The 17,886-nt window shown below is 40.1% G+C and overlaps 1 protein-coding gene across 9 annotated transcripts in view; it reads left to right on the top strand.

The window, feature by feature from the left end:
* Positions 1–17,886, top strand: part of ptk2aa (protein tyrosine kinase 2aa) — a 69,856-nt gene that overhangs the window by 3,859 nt on the left and 48,111 nt on the right. For 3 of the 9 annotated variants that reach the window (XM_051956091.1, XM_051956089.1, XM_051956090.1), the window contains exon 1: positions 16,764–17,721. In XM_051956091.1, coding sequence (XP_051812051.1) covers positions 17,577–17,721 — 145 coding nt within the window. In that variant the 5' untranslated portion in view covers positions 16,764–17,576. Of the gene's footprint in view, positions 1–6,819; positions 7,146–13,103; positions 13,131–16,718; positions 17,722–17,886 lie in introns of those variants that run through there. The other 6 variants (XM_051956086.1, XM_051956085.1, XM_051956088.1 and 3 more) reach the window with 5 other exon arrangements.

Here is a 17,886-nt window from a genome sequence, read left to right as displayed (position 1 = left end):
CTGAGTTATGTAGCAAGTTAGTAATACTCAAATGGTGGACAGATTTTTATTAATGGCATCAACTGGTGCATTTATGTGACCAATTTGATTTCAAATCGAGTAGAAAATTAAGTGTTTCCATTATTATTTCCATTCGTTCAGTCATTCTTTGATGTAAAAAATTGTTCCAGAGAAAGACAACATTAGATTGATACATTCCTAACTCCAATTATTGGGATTAGGTGCCAATAAAAGCTTTTCTTGATGGCAGAATTGGTTTCATACTGTTAGACCTAATCTATTTGCAGTCCATTGCTTGTTCCATGTATGCTAATGATCAAGAACTCCCAACTGTGAGCACTGTGAGTAACGTATTGATAGTATTGGTAACCGCATAAGAAACACCCTTAAGAATCTATACAGCGATTGTCAAACTCCCTGCTGTGTGACTTTCCAAGTATTTGGAAAGGAATTCACTGACTTGCTTGCACATTTCAGAGATTCCTGAAGCCTGTGGTGCATTATTGTGAATTATATCAGTTCCAGCAGTCAAGACTGGTGTGTCCGTAATTCTTTTGTAGAACCTAAACACTAAAGAATAATGTTCAGTCAGATTGCTATGCACTGTATAGCTTTTAATTTCCCCTGCAGTTGATGTTATGAGCCCCTGCATGAATTTAAAAAAAGGACAGTATGCAAGCTGGTTTTCTGAGCTTAACTTCAGATTCAGACTTTATATATTATCATGTTTTTTCTATTTATCTACATAAAAATGAGGCAATGTTCCTCCTGAAACCAAAACTGTGCAAAGAAAGTCAAAGGTATAGCAATAAATTAATGAAGTGATCATTACGTACATAATAAAACGGATGACGGTGATGATAAATCACACATTTTAATCCAGTTTTTGTGTGTGCAGAAAGACCAGTGTAGTGTGCTTTGCTGCGTGAACTGAAATTTGCTACAATGGCAGGAAATGACATCATAGCTAATGACTTGTCCCTCCTTGGGGCATGCACACACAAGGACAGACACACACACACACACTCTCACACTCACACACTCACTTGGAGTGCGCTACCTTCGGTCACGTAGGTCACTGGTGCAGCTTGTCAGCTCGTGATGAATGGGCCTGAAATGCAGCGATTCCCTGTGGTGTTAAGAAGCGCGCGTGTTTGTGCGTTTTTTCTATGTGTGCATAAGAAAGAGTGCACCCTCTCCACTGAAATGACTCAACAAACTAATGGAGCTTCTCTTGCCCCTTTGTCTTCCCCTGTGCGATGAGTGATCTGCAGTCCAGCAAACAACAATTAAAACCGCAGATATTGTAAATGAGTCGCCCCTCTCCCTCTATGCGTGTCGGATTTGAGCGGACAGTCAGTGTAATTGCATTGCAGTGAGTCAGAGAAGGAGAGAGAGAAAGAAGTTATTGTTGGGCTTTGTCATGAAGACAAGGAGAGAAAAGATGTTGGAGGAGGAGAAAGCTGGGTACAGAAAAGACAGAACAATTTCTGTGAGTGAGCGTACATGCAGTAAATATTTCATTATCTACTGAATATGACCCAGTCTGTCTGTCTTTTAGCGTCATGTGTAGGATGTTTAATTTTCAGACGGTCTATTGTTCAGGGAAAACCCTTGTTTGGTAGGTTTCTCAGACCTCCTACTGCTTTTCCATTTGTTCAGCTGTTGACTGGTTGTGATATCTCAGGATATGTCTCAGACGTTAATGTGGATGACAGTCGCCCAAGGAAGCTGTTTAAAATTTCCATCCCTTGCTGAGTTAGATGAGTAGATCAATACCACTCACTCATGTGTATCTTAAACATGAAGTGGTTGCTGAATGGCCGGAAATCAGGAGAGGAGGAGACTGTTAACGTGGCAAAAATCTGCCAACCAGCACCTTTAAAGCTTACTCATTAACTCATTATTTGGAGTTTGTCTCATTTATACACTTGATTTTTTTGTTCACATCTTCATATCCAACTTCAGAGGTTTTCCTGAAGTTGATTTCCAGACTTTATAGTCCAGGATTTTGCTTGCAGAGAGGAATTGTTTGTGCATCTTAAGAGCTTTTAGCAGCACCAAAGGAAACTCATCTCATTTTATTCATTTATTCAAGCCTAATGGACATTTTTATTTGTCAAACTGTGAAAAAGAACAGGAAACTGTATAGATTTCTGTCAAACCAGTCAACACAGACTCATTGCCTTTACCATACGTGGACTCTACATGCTTCCTGTTGTGTGTTGTCAGCCCCCAAAGGCTCCAAATTCTGCGCCAGGAAAAAGCGCCCTGCATTAGTCTCATTTTGACCGTAGAGACACAAGTGTGGTATTGACCCTGTTTAACTTTCCACCAGTAAGCGAGTGTGCATTTCCAAACAAAAAAAATGTGAACTGTTCCTTTAAGAGCACATTTTGTAGCTTAATGTGTAAACTTCTGACATTTGCCATAAGTTCTGATAAAACTCGAGCTAAAATTCAATGCCAACGTTTATTTGCCATTTAGATGGCTGCAAAAAGCTTTGCACTAATTAAGATTCTCTCAGTGGTGTCTGATATTTGTCTTGGAACACACTGGTTATACTCAACAGGATTAGCTTCACATAGTTTTAAACATCGTCTTCATCATGGATATTGCTCAGATCAGTTTTGCTGTTGTGTGATTGCTGGTTGTAAATTCTCCTGCTTTCCTCTCCAACTGTGAAGGTCATCGGGACAGTTACACAACAGCAACTCTACAGCTGACAGTCAAAACTGACAAGGCAGATGAGTATCACCTCACTGCAGCTGTCACTTAAGATGAAGATTTTTATTGTATCAACTGACTAAACAGAAATCCTGACAGTGATTTAGAGAGTATGAACACGACATGAATCTTCCATACAGATACAGAGCTTTACTCAAAATGTCACTGGAGCATTTGCTTAGTTGTAAAGCTGTTATTCTTTGACATGCATCTCAGGCTTTTGGCCACAAGCTGCGAGTATAGAGTGTCTGGCTTCCAGGTTAAAACTACCCACAAAGAATTAAAGTTAAGCCCAAGCCAGGTACTTTACCGAGAGTGAAAGACAGAGAGAGAATGAGACCGAGGCAGTCATCAATGTCTGCTTGGCCAATCATATGATCTCATCTCTTCTCTAGATCCGTGCACAGCCACAGACACACAAACACTGTACACCCACAAAAACAAAAAAAGAAAAGAAAAGCACACAGTCATAATAGATTACAGGGGAAAACACACAGAGATGAGTGGTGAAACACCTGGACAGAAGCCATAGGCCTGACATCACACTCAGAGGCTGGAGTGCTCCCATAAACTAGCATGGCTGAGGTCAGATGTGGGTATAATGCCACAGTGTCTGCCTGTGTGGTGATGTATATGTGTCTGTCTGTGTGATTAGTCACCAGCAGGCGCACTCCTGTAACAAAGGTTCATTGAAGAATAGTTTTAAGGCTGTGTGTCTGTCTTCCTCTCTCTCGTTTTGGTCTGGTAAAATGTTTTTCGCTGTTTCTCAGCAGTTTTTACTATGTCAGCAGTGGAAAAACTGTCACAAGCTGATTTATAAAATATATAATTTACGAAATATTAGCTTGTCTTTATTTTCGTCCTGCTTGAAAGTGACAGAACCCTTAATATACTGAAAACTTTCCCACGTTATGATTTCAGCGGTTTTCCTGCTAAAAGGAAATGTTTTTGTGCCCCTTTCCAAGAGGTCGCAGCACCAAAGATATCACACGTGACAAAATGAGCGAAAAAGAATGCTAACTGTTATTTAGGATTTCACTTACTAAAGCATAATAGATGGTTTTGTTGATCAGATGATCAGGAAGATGCATAGATTCCTTTACTAGGTAGGGTAGGTAGACTGGCCATGCTGAATGTTGCGTGTAGTTCCCCCAAATGTCCTTCCTGAGCCAAGAAAAACACTGGATTTGTTTACTTTCTCATATTGTGACACACAGATATGATTGGAGATAGATTTTCAGGCTGATTTGAACCCCCAGCAGACCCGGTGGTAAATTTACTTTGGGAAAAGATCCTGCAGAATGACCGCAGAAGGGTTGGACTTGGTGACACTTAACTTGAAAATGCATTACCACTAGAGGGCAATGTCAACACACCGTCTCACGAAGCAAGGGACGCTCACATCGAGAGATATAAGTAAAGACAGAGCTTAGATCCACCTTCTAAATGAGAGTCTGAGTGAGCAGGGTGTGTGTGTGCAGCATCTTGACCTACTAATCCAGTGGCCCATTAATCTGCTTTACTCCTGATCAACTCTCATCTGTCTGTCCGTTTGCTTGCTTGTGTGTGTGTGTATACATGAGAGAGAGATATCTTTACTCTGCTATAGCTCATTCATAGACTCTGCTGAGTGTCCAGTGGGACCAATATACTGTGACATACTGCACATAATATTGATGATATAATAGCAGTGATAACCACACCTGACTTTATGGCACTGGAAATGCATTTTGTGGTCTGTTTAAACAGTGAACAGTCCTTTTTAAAGTTGTTTTTGGCCTTTTGTTGGCTTTGTTTGACAGGTGTCCACTGGATCTGGCATTTTCCCACATCCCATTCATTGTGTATGTGAAACTCAACATGTTGCATGCTGGTTGTGGTGCATTTTGAGCTGCGATCCGGTGCGTCTCCCCGGAGCGGGCAGCAGCTCATCTACATGAAGTAGACTCGACTGCTACTTTATGCAAATTCGATGCGGCGTGAAGAGGTCTGACGCATCACAAAACTTTCGTCCAACATCTGAGCTAGCCGTTGTTGAACTGAAACAAGGGCAGATTCAGCTCATGCACAGGTTGTTTTCCGCCTCAAATGCTTTCAGAAATGCTTTAAGCTGAAATGTTTTCGAAATAACAGAGAATGTTTTTGACCGAGCCACCATGTTGACCCAACGCATCTACCAGGCTGAAGGTCTGTCACGTGACCACCTACCGAGCAATTTTCAGACGACGTGTACAGGAAAAATGGATCTAGTGAACACGAAGCATTAGTCAGGAGGCAGATAGGAAAGTAGGGTGAAGAATGAGAGGAGGACCTGCAGCAAAGGGCTGTGGAATTGAACCCAGGCCACTGCGTTGGGAACTATAGCCCCTATTTATGGGTCACCCACTCAACCAGTTGAGCTATCTGGGCACCCTAAACAGTGAACAGTTAACAGTAAAAAATGCAAAAGTTGAACTTCTTTGATCATTTCCTTTAGAAAAATTGGATGCAGCATGTACAATCTTCTTCCAGATTTCCACAGATGTTTCCAATGCTGGGAAAAATATGGTGGCTCTGCATAATATAGACATGTTAATGATATTTTTAATTTGTTTCCATACTTATCTGTTGTCTGACCTGTTTAAACATAGCTGCAGCTGGGATTTGGTGAAGTCTACAACATAATGGCACATCACAGATAAATTGTTCAAGGTCTTTTTGTGTTTACAGTTTCTGGCTGTGAGAAATCGTTTAATTTGGGAAGTCAAAACAAATAGCATGCCTTTCAGACCTGCCAGTGGGATTTATGCCTCACATGGTTAATGTGAAAATAAGTTAAATGTTTAATACCATAATAAAAACTTGAGATTGCAGAATTGGTTATTTCACTACATGGATTGATCATACATGATTGTTGTGCTCTACATTTGGCACATGATGCACTATAACTTAAAATGAGGGCAGAATTTCTATATTATTTATTGTAAACTGTAAAGTAGACATTGGGCCTCATGCTGTGAGTAATGCGAATTTTATTATCTAGACAGTATCTGTGAGGGTTTATGATTTTTGTATGCGCCTATAAATATGTGAACATGTAGATTTACACACACACATACACACAATGACATATAGACAATCTTGTGCACGTCGGTTTTTGGACTGAATTCAGTATTTAACTTTACACTGTGTGGAGATCTGTGAAGTCTTCATGCAAGAGACCGGTATCCTACGACTCCACTGAGTTATTTTCACAGAGAATATGCCCAATTATATGTGTATGTTCACATGCACTATTTATTTTTAACCTTAAAACTTTATTACTTCAAGAACATATTGGTTTCTTCACCATTATATCTACTCAGTTTGTTTAGTAATCAGATGTAATGCTTTATATCGTGAGCAAAGTGCTGAAAATAGAGTGATGTGTAAAATGGGTGGAGGTGGGTTTTCTTCTGCATGCAATTTGATTACAGTGTAATTGGATTAAATGCGTAAAGTCAGTGGAACAAGTGACGGTTAGTCCCCGTGTCTCGCATCTTTCTTTGCTCCAAAGATGGATGAGTTCTGAGGGCCGGCGTTGATTTGAGAACATTATATTATGGCTAATTGAGGAGCTCCTCAGGGGGGCATTTGTGTCAACGAGGCAGAATAGCCAAAGGCAGCTCACACCCACACACATGTTTAAATAAGCCACACTCATCCCCCCCCCCTTGCTATGTCATCCTCAGTGGTGTGTTTTGCTGCTATACTGCTTCCTTGTTTAATTCTCAGATTTTTCCGTTGGCCTCCTCTCATTTTCCTCCTCCTTCGTCCGTCTTTCTCATGTCTCTTCTTGCAGTTGTTGCATCATTTCTTTCAGTCTCTTCTCATGTCCTCCTCACTTCGCCTCCCATACATCTGGCTCCCTCTTTCTCCCCACCCTTCCATCACTCTCCTGGGGGGACAAAGACACCCTTCCCCCCTGCTCCTCCTCCCCCATTCTCCTTCCTCCCTTTCTCTCTCTGGATTCCCTCCCTCCCCCCTTCACGATCATAGGCTGCCGACTGCTCCTCTCTCCCTCCCACCCTCCATCCCTCCCTTTACTCTACTCCCACTACTCGTGCTGTTGTGTATCTGTGTGTTTGTGTAGTAGCTGTAGTTGTAGTAGAGGGAGGAGGCGGAGGAGACTGAACTGTAAGCTTAAGTCGACATTAGCCATCATTACTGAGTTAGCTGGCTAGTACAGCGCTAGCCCAAAGACCACAGGAGCCCGGGATTTTGGCTTTTCCCAATTTAGCTGTCTTTCAAAAGAGGATTAGAGTTCCTCTGTTTCTCTTCTCTTCTCTTCTCTTCTCTTCTCTTCTCTTCTCTTCTCTTCTCTTCTCTTCTCTTCTCTTCTCTTCTCTTCTCTTCTCTTCTCTTCTCTTCTCGACTATAAATGGAAGGACTCTACCATGGTAAGGCTTTTTATCATACTGTATTTTGTGTATGTGGGTGGTTGCATGCATGACATTGTGTATAAAATAAACCACATTTGTTTTCTCTTTCTGTAGACTTTAAAGTCAAAAAATAATTGCTGTGAATTTGTGTGTGGCCAGTGCAGTTCTATGTGTTTGTATCTGTGCGTCAGTACGTTTACTTCTCCTGTAGTTTTTGGTTTCTTGCTGTCAATACTGTGGTCGAAAAGTATAATTTGAAAAGTACTGTTGATGGAGGCAGTTTTGGGGTATGTAAAGTGATGATGATAAACAGTGTAAATGCAAAAGGACTGTTTAATGCAGTTTACCAGTGGTTATAGTCATGATGTTGGAAAAAAAGAGGGGGAAAGGGGTGGCTGAACCTTCAAAATATACATATTTACATACTAGAACTAGAGCTGAACAGTTGACAATTTTAATTACTGTGATTGTTTAAAAACATTACTTTTACCAATATTTTGTGGTTTTTCAAAATTTAAAATGTGATAAATTATTTGCATCTCTCTGCTTTATATCATTATAAACATCTTGGTTTAAAGGGGAAAGCATGAACTCTCTAGGCTCTTGACGAAATTAATAATTTATTAATTGAGCAAATGAATGGGAGATTAATCAATAACAAATGCCAGCTACTTGCAGCCCTCACTGAAACCATTTCAGCACTTAGGAGAACATTTGAAGCCCTGTTCTATTCTATTCTAAAGGTGATGGTACTGTATCGGTGCCTGCATGTAGGAGGCTTCAACTTCACATTTTCATGTGCAGTGAAGGGGGTTAACACTGCCTCTGTACACTTGTGTGTGTGCTTTTGTGTTGTGTGTGGGAAGGAGTCAGTACGCATGAGGTAGAGATGATACTTGTGTCAAATTAGCGGGTTGTGTTTGAATACAAATGTGCATCCAGTGTGGGTCCCAGTGTTGCCCTCGTGGATGTTAGTGTATATTTGTGTAGGTACGTTCACGCATGCCTGCGTGTGTAAATGCAGGCATGAACTAGCAATCCCCCCGCGGCGTTTTGTTTCTAGGTTAGATCATCTATATTTCAGCGTGTTTTTAATAATTTGATCCTGGCTCATAATAGATGGAAATTTGCTAAACTATTGGCACAGTTTGCTAGTCCCCTCCTTCACACATGTGCAGACACACATGCATGCAAACCTTTACCTGCCTCACATTCAAGCAGTTCAGGTGACACTCTGTTAGATGTGGTATTACGATGCTCCAGTTGTTGGTAAAAAGTAAACGGAAAAGGTAGAAGCAATAAAAGCACAATTACTATTTTTTTTGTGTGTGTTTGGCTCAGTGGGCTTTCCAATCTGTATAACATAAAAGACCCTCTATCTAACACATATATATAAAAATCCATAAAATAAATATATATCATCATACGAAGGACTGGAGTCGTGTGTATTCTTAGTTGTTTTTCTGTAGTTAATTATGCATTTTAGGGTGCATTTGCATGGTTTAGCACAAGTCAACAAAGTTCTGCCATCCAACAGCATAGAGCGTAGCCACTGAAGGATTTGGGTTCATTGGCCAATCAGGAATGAGAACACATTTTTAGTCTTGTAAAACAGCTCCCCAGTGTTTGCTCTCACGCAAGATAAAAGACACATTCAATATTTAATGCTGCGTTTGATTTTCATCTTACTCAAAAACATGTTTTCACTGCAAGTGTAAATGCTCGCTTAAGCCCACAGCTGGGGCTGCAGTTGCACTTTAATTGGTCATTTTGTCTGTCAGATTTGTTTCATTTTTGTTATGTCATGTCCAAATAAACAGAAACTGCAATCATTTAAAATAAATTTCAAAGCTTATGCTATCTCACCAGTGCATTCGTCCCAAATCTCGAGTTGAATTATGCAGTGTTTCTGGTCTGAGGGTGATGCATTAACATGCGTGCCGCTCCAGTAAGCCGGTTAGATTTATCACAGCACCTGAACGATGCACACTTGAGCGAATGTGTGTGCCACAGCGTGTGCGCTTTTGTAGATAAATGTGTATGAGCAGTCATGCGTCTACATGACCTTATTATGTTGCATGCGTGTAGGACTTATCTAGAGTGTGCATCATCCGTGTGTGTATGTGCGTTTGGTGTGTGTGCAGGGCATTGTATTTAACATGTGGCAGGTTTAGACTAATTTCTAGATGTTTATCTAATTGTGAATGATGACATGACATTCATTTTCCGCTTTTTGCTCTAAAATGAGTCATGAAAAACTGCGACTTGTCCTCCACTTTATAAAAATACTTGTGTCAGTGTTATGTAAAGCACAGATGAGTCACCGTCCAAGTCAAAGCTGTGCTCACAAAGGTATTTTCAAGGGCAAAGTCAGGCCTTCTGTGTGAGTGTGTGTGTGTGATCCTGGGCATTTGTATACATGTGTGTATGCATGACTGGCAGGTGTGATTGGAGCCTTAGGCGTTATGTTGTCGCATCGTAAGAAGGCACGCTCCGGTAACGCCCCATTGTCCAAGCCCAGCTTGAAGGTTAACCGTTAGACATAGAGCAACGAGGCAGAACAGCTCTCTTCAGGTTAATTCATTTAATTCTTCCAGGAGACATGCTTGAGTTTCTGTTTTGGGAAAGAACATCTGCCTCTATTCCTGTTCAACTAGTTCATCTGTCACTTTCGAGTTGAGATGCACTGTTTTGTTGCTGCTTCTTCCATCCAGCCAACCTGACAGCTGCTTTAGCAAACCACAGACTGATTTTACTATAGACATAGATAGAGATTTACATTTGAAGTTACCACTAAATATTTAAGGAAAACCTCAAAACTAAAATATTCTATCTCATAAGTAAGTAAAAATTTGCTCAAATGTATAAGAAAGAATACGTTAACTTCCTTGTCTGAGAGGGTTTTACTTTTCCTTGTAACTGTCTCTGTCATCTTCAGTTACTCTCTGACCGCTCTCAGTCTGTGAATCTTATTTAACTACTCATCCGAGACCAGTAGTTCAGACATTATTGCATTGCAGACTCTCTTGTGACTGTTCTGTCCAATTACAGTCACCAAAAAAACTGTGATTAACATGCAATTATACACAGTTTGGAGACTATTTTTGTGTGTGTGTACGTCTGTACTGAGATATATCTCTGTCTGTGAAGGTGTATGTGATGGCAGTTAACAGTTTGCTTTCTGTTTTTGTTATTGGATTTTTAGTGTGTACAGTAATAACAGCTGAGCAGGAGCTCTCACGTACTTAGTTTCACTACCAACACATCTAAATGACGCAGGGATGAAATACAATGTGTAAGATGTGGAAGAATAAGGATGATTTTCAACAGGCAAAATCAGCTCTGAATATGAAGTATCCAGGTTGTGATAAAACATTTATCCAACCATGTTTTTTTTTAGCTACAACTGTGAGGGCACTTTGTGTTTTTGGCATAGGACTAACAGTGAGTTTTGCACTGCTTAGAGTGTTCGATTTATTTTCCTCGCACTCCTCCACAACAGCTTGCGGAGGTCACAGAGTCACTGGAAAACAGTTGGAATTGCTTAAAGACCGTTCCACAGTGCGTTCACCTTCCAACAACGCAAAACACAAACTTAAGGGCGCTTGTGGATTTGACGTGTGTGAAATAATTTGGGGATGAACAACACAACTTATGCACAGACCTACAAAATGAGTCCTCGCCCCTGTTGTCTCCAGTGCTTCTGAGCACAGCTTGAGGAGCAGGTGTTTTGGGCTGCATGCCAGTTCGCAGGCAAGTAATGTTCACATGTGTGTGTCTGTGTGTGAGGGAGAGAGGGAGAGATGCCCTCTTTGATATACAGCAGAGACTGTTCAGCAGACTGGTGTGTAATTAGAACCATGCTTGAACTCCTACATCATAGAGGGGTAAAAAAAAAGACATAGCAAGCTATAGTTAGCACTTTTTGTCTGTGTTATTTGTGTCATTTAAATTCTGTAAACTATACAGCATGTATCACAAAAAGTCATTTGTACAATACAGTCAAATTCAAGATGCATGGAGGCTGAAATGTGTTTTATCTATTGAGTTCTAATTTTCTATAAAGAAGGCAGAATTTTAATGAGCTCTTCAGGTGCTGTCTAATCTTGGTTCTCAGACATGAAAAGGTTCACTGTCTCTTCTGGTTTTCAGTCTAGACTGCTGCAGTGCTAGTATGGTTACAGATCTCAGTCTACACAGCACTTAGGCCATACTGCACTCCTAAAAAGGAGACCAGGAAGGACGAATAGAGAGAGTGGAGCTTTTGTAGTGTCCAGAGGACAGATGGTGTCTATAGGTTTCAGATCTATCTAGATATCATTATAGGCACTTTAAGACAGAAGCTGTCATCACGAACTGATCCAGATCAGTTTACTGTGTGCCATTTTACCCACTTAGGATACAGTTAACCTATCTCCCTACCCTCAGTGGTCAGAATATGTGTGTGTGTGCGTGTAAGTGTAGTTTTGTGTATATATGGAGGGAGGGGTTTTCTGTGTTTTTCTGTATTGTTTTTAACTGTTGTAAAGCACTTTGTGTTTCATTTTAGCTGTATGAGAAGTGCTATATAAATAAAGTTTGATTGATTGATGCACACTTACAGTATAGTGTCCTGGTTTTATATTACACAGCATTTGCCAATAACATACACACCATGAGTCACCTTGATGCCATTTCCCTTTGGTGTGTGGGTTTACTTCTTGCCATTACATCATCTTTGTTGACTGCCCTGCTGTCATTTCACCTTGTGTGTTTATGGGTGCATGCTTACCCAGTGTTTGTGTGTGTACATCAGGGTGCCTAATGCACTTAGGCACTTATCCTTTTGACCTTCTCCTGCATGCAGCCCTATCTCTGCCACAACTGGGTGTCAAGTGCCCATATAGCTTCTCCTGGGCTTCCTGTGGGAGTTGGGGAGCTGTATAGTTGAGGTGATGTAGTGTACCACAGGAGTCAGTCAATAGTTAGAGCAGAACAGCCACTTCTCCCATCAAATGAGAATTTAATGAAGGATTTTGCATTTAAATGTCCAACTTTTTTATTTTGTTACAATATCTTTTCTCATCACATGTGTGTTGTATTATTACTTTAACAGATTAGCAGAGAAGTCTTGTTTTGCTTCTCCCAGTAAACTGTATTTGTCCATTTCCATCCTACACTGAAATGACCTGATAGCTTTATTTCGAGTATTATGTTCTCTAAAATGTAAAAGAAGGATCCTTTTTTGAAGTGGAGGTCTCACAACAGCTGATACACCTTTTCAACATCTCGTGCGGATCGGAGCGTCGAGTAAGCTCGTTAGTTAATCCATCTTCTGTTGGGTGCTAGACTTGACGCACTGTCAAGTACAAGTGTAAATGAAATTAGTACGTGTTCGCTGTCATGTTGCACTTCACCCTTTTTACCTGCATGTATCCAAAGCTGTTTAATTCTTTTCTCTTTGTTTTTTTAGCTGTAATTCTGAGGGCAGCTGTTTCTGTTTTTGACACAAGTTACTAATAACTAACACCTTTCTGTCATGGTGCACTTTACCGTCTAACCTAAGGCAGGACAGTAAATCCCAGCCTTTGCCACATCTCACAGCTGCTAGACCTGAAAACATGAACAAAAGCACTGTTCTGTGGCGATTGCCCACTTAAACTCTTTTAGCCTTAAGTGTCAGCATATCAATAGTCCGGGTAAATGATGTAACAATGAGGTATTGATTTACAAAACTAATCAATATCCTTTTGAAAACTGTGTATGAAAACAGGACATTGATTGATTTTTAATCTCTTTAACTTGACAAATATTGTGGAGGAGGCCAAGGCATCCCCTCTGTAATTCACATCCACTAACTGAATTGTGGACACCTGCTGTGGGATTTAATTGAATAAGCTTCAGCTTAATTCTTGTTCTGACATGATGGTTTCTTTGCTCAGCATCTCATAGAGAAACAAAGCAACTAACTCTGTTTTTTCTCCATTTGTCTTTCAGACATTTCCAGGATTGCCTACTACACAGGTGAGTAGCTGACCCTCAAACACCTGCTCCAGTCATTTAGATCATTCAGCTGTTTTATTCATTCAGAGTATGAAAGGTCATTCAGAGCCGTGGGCCGTTTGATATAATAAACTTAATCAAAGGTCCATGTAATTGCTTTTAGGCTGACCTTGAGCTTGTCTTATTTTGTCAAAGATAAGGATATTGTTTTATAAAAGTATTAACCTTCTGAGCCCCTAAACTTACTGGTAGGTTTGAAAGGTATAGTGTTTGTAAAAATCAAAGGGTTTCTCATTTTCAAACCTCTTTTTTGATAGGCCATTGAGATGGAAAACTGAGCCACGTCTAAGCTTTAAATCATGATTTTTCTTCAGAATCAGACATTCTACATGTCTCATTTAAGCATTATCATTCATCTGCCTTATCCAAAATCTATTTAAAAAAACAAAACAAAAACAAAAATACAGCGTGCTCCTACGAAGCCAGCACGTATTCAGTTAGGACAAAGAGTCTCGTGACAAAAATTCAAGGGGTTTTCATCTGAACTGAAGGCTGTTTTTGTATAGAGCAGATAGGAGACAGGTATTGAAACTTACTGAAAACATAAATAAAATAATCGATAGATGTATATAGAGACACATTTTTTCCACTATTGATAATACCTCTGAGTACTTGAAAAAATATTGTACATGTTGAATTCTTTTGTTCTTTTTTTCTTCAATTCTTGTAAAAATTCAGCTTTTGTTCCTTCTTTTTTATTGATGGTATTGTTACTTTGTTTTGCTGCACAGAAGACATTTTTTGGTTCTTTTTCCTGGCCGTTGTTTTGGCATTGGTCAGGCTGTTCCCTTAGGGATGCAGGACTTTATATTGTAGTGAAAAATGAGCCCACAGTGAATAAAAATGTGACATGGGTGAAAAACCTTTTTTTTTCTTTAGATATGATTGAGGTGCTGATGTTGAATGAGGAACAAGTTATGATTAGTCAATTTCTATGTCCAATACAATGTCGTGTATAAAGGACAATACATTTTAACACAGCGCTTTATGCATAAAATAAAATTGTTTGTACTAATGAGAAAATACAGTCATGCATGTATTTATGTGAGTTATATTTGTGAGTATATCAGACTTAAACAAGACAGAAAACACAGAGAGTGGGACTATTTATCTGTGTGTGACAGAGTGGGACTGTGTGACTGATTATAATCTTCACACTGTGGTACCAGATACAAAATATGTTTGTTTTCAAGCTACTTTAAAGTCTCAGTATAGCACCAGCAACCTGAGGGTGTCTAATATTTTTCCCTCACTGAAATGGATGTGTCATAGTACCGTACCCTGAAAGCTGCTGTTCTACTATAACAAATGAATTAAGCTGCCATTGTACCTAACTTTAGCAGATTAATAGTAGCACTTTTTTCTTTCTGTTTACCCTAGAGTAATTAATTCATCAGATGATGCCTTTTTATCCCCTCAGTGCATCAAAATGTGTTCAACATTTCCTTCTTGACTATGACTTGAGTTTAAGAATACTTGCTGCCAGCTGTGAGGAAGTAAGAAAATAACAAAAGAAGAATAGCTGGTTGGGTGAAGGGGATGTTTTCCGCATAATAACAGTGTTCCTATGTTTTATTTTGCTTTGTTTGTCAGGTGTGTTTCACTTTATTTTTGTCTGTTTGTCAGCTTCAAGAAAACTTTTGTAACTGTTTCTTTTTTCATTTGTACTTTCCCTCTATAGACTAAATATGGTCAGAGTCCAATCATTTGTTTGTTTTGTCCTTTTTGATTACATCCACAAAACCACAAAGTGTACGTGTCATTAAACAATATAGGCACAATCTTTCACTAACATTTTTTTAAGATTAAATTCTGTTTTTTATGCTCATTATGATCATGTCTTTACAAATTCCAGAATTATTTATTATTGAAACAATCACTTATTAATAAAAAAATGACTAAATATCACTAAAATGTCAACTAAATAGCTGTCCCAATTTAGTATCACCATCCTTCTAATTAGCTAAACAATTATAAAATGAACTTATTCAAAAATTGTTTTGATTGCATTCATTTTACTCAATTGCATATTTAATATTTAGAAGAATCTTTGTGTAAAAATGTCATGTGGTGTTTAGTTCTAGGCGGCCATGATGATTTTAATCCTGAAAAGAGCAAAAATGTCAACTATAATACAAAAAGTCCCAAAGTTATACATTGACCCTACTACATTTTGTTCAGCTTGTAAGAGAAGATGAATTTAGAGTGATATAGATAGCAAGCAGGGAATAATCATTCATTAGGCAAGATATGACTGTAATTCAAATGCCCTGTGTATTTCACATTGAAAGCATTGAAACAAGCACATCCATTGTTTACTGATAAAACACATCAAAGCAGCCGGTATAGATCTGAGGTTTACCGGCTGGTTTCATATTTTATTTGCTTTTTGTAGATGGTGTGTGTTGTGCCTCCCTCCCTCGCTAATATATATGTTCATAAATGCAGAACCAAATAGAAAAAAGAGAGAGAGAGACTTTGGCTCAGTCCCAAAAGAGCTCTTCCTATTCATAGCAACATCCGGCCCTCTGACAAAAGGCTTTCAAAGGTCCACACACACGCACGCGTGCACACGCTACAAACCCCCCCCCGCTCCCACCAGATTTTCATAACAATGGACCACAAATTATAGGAAACCCACACGTGCACACTCATACAGAAATGCACATCCCAATGACAGATAGGTAGCCTGAAGCAGAAGCTTAGTTAACGTTTTACTTTTTGGTGTGTTTGTGAAGGTTTTTGTGTGTGTGTTCAGTAACTAGTTAAGGCCTGGTCAGTTGTGTTCAAACGTATAAATGTCCGTTTGATGGATGGCGCCTGGCATCTGGTTAGCAGTAACGCTCAAAGCCAGAAGTGCCACTTGCTTGCAGGATATTGTACTGATTCTGTGAGACAGAGGCGGTATATCCCCCGAAACACCGACCGTGCAGTGTGAAACGTGATCGATTGATACCTTGTGGTTTTGGAGGTGGATTGTTTGCCACATTGCTAGCAGCTGCTAGTTTACATGCTGCTCACGGAGAGGGCAACATCTGTGCTGGCGAAATGCTCTTATGTTCTCAATTTTTACTTGATTTATTTAGTTTGGGTCCATAAAATTCTGTCAGAAAGATGGATGTGCATGTTGTGGTAATTTGTCCTAAGGTGGTTGGCTAATCTGGCCATTTAGACATGAAGTAGTAGAATTAAAGGTGTGATTGTGGTTGCAGATGCTACAGAGGATGGTGGTATCTCTTTTTAGAGTTTTGTGTCCTTATTACTAAACAGTGGACAGTATGACAGTTAAATTGTATGTACAGTGGGAGGTAATGGAACTGCACTTTTATCTTTGTTCAGTTATGATGACTGACTGTTTTTGTATTTGGGATTTATTTTTAACTGAGCTTAGTCGTAGGAGTGTCTTCTCTTTTCTTATTAGCTGAAGATAAGGGCTGTTCTGAGATCAGCTTCATAAACAGAAGTGGGAGGGGATTTCACTGAATAGAAGGGACTGGATTAGCATATTAATAGTTTCTAGCTCCTCCTGCTACTCCAGCAGCCCTCTCTAGAGCTCTCTTATTCCCCACTTCCCCAACTTTCTTTCAGTTTTGCTCCTCTGTCCTCCTTTTCCTCTCATCCTGAAACAATCGCTGCATTTCTCTCTCTGTGTCCCTCTGCCTCCTTTGTTTTTGTGGCTCCGTCTTTTCTCTCACTTTCTGTTTCCAAGAGAAGAAGATAACTTTGTGTTTGTGTCTTACTGAGCACAGTAATTGCCTCTCCTCCTCTGTGACCGCTAACTAACTGAAGGTCTTCTGGATCAACACTGCACAAGTTGGCTGTTAGCTTTTTGCTGGAGGAGCACTGCTCTCACCGACACAGGGACTCCACTGAGCGAAATAACTCGAATTCTCTCCTGAGCGACAGTTGCTTGACACTTCCACGGCAACTCTGTAGCTATGGAGCGCAGTCATGGGGCAGAAATTGGACAAAAAACAAACAGTGTGTTGTCATCAGAGAGGGGCCGCTGAGGAGTAATTCAGAAGTGGACAGAAAAGAGGAGGAGAGAAAGCTTGCGGATGAAAGTAGCGTTACGTCTCTTTTTGTCTCGTACAACTTTGGATAACAGGAAAAGATTTGGAAGGCAGCCGCTAACGGACAAGAAGCTCTTCAGGGAATGTTGTTTTTCCCTGTTGATATATTTTCTGTGGGACTTTCACACTCCACACCAAGTGTCAGCAGACTGAAGATCTGGCTTTTTGGAGGTTTTCTGCTGCTACCCCTTTGGAAGTAATTGTTGGCAAAAGCTGGAACACAAGATTTGTTTCTTCGGAGACTCTGTGTGTGTGAATTAGTGTTTGGATTATGTGAGAGTTTTCTTGCGTTAGCGCCAGGATCTTAGCGTGTTTATTTATTCAGCTCTTGTACATGAGAAGTTCGCTGCGTGCGATGCGTGGTCGTGAAACAGCGAGTTGTCTGTCTGTCCTCGGTGCAGACGGACACGGGGAGGGACAGACATGCATTTCCATGGCGACAAGTGGCTGCAGCCCCTTCCCCATGTGTTGGGATAGAGGTATGAATGAGGTCTCATTTGTGCACACACACATAGAAACACACAGCACAAGTAGCATGAAGCCACTCCTCACAGTGTGATACCTGACTCCATGGGAACTTAGTTGGTATACAGCCAAAGCTACCAATACTTTGTGAAAGTTTTTTGTGTCACGGAGAGGGAGAC

The sequence above is a fragment of the Acanthochromis polyacanthus genome, chromosome 11, assembly GCF_021347895.1.
Source record: "Acanthochromis polyacanthus isolate Apoly-LR-REF ecotype Palm Island chromosome 11, KAUST_Apoly_ChrSc, whole genome shotgun sequence".
Taxonomy (NCBI): Eukaryota; Metazoa; Chordata; class Actinopteri; family Pomacentridae; genus Acanthochromis; species Acanthochromis polyacanthus.
The sequence above is the reverse complement of the archived record's forward strand: the minus strand, read 5'-3'. Positions and strand labels throughout refer to the sequence as shown.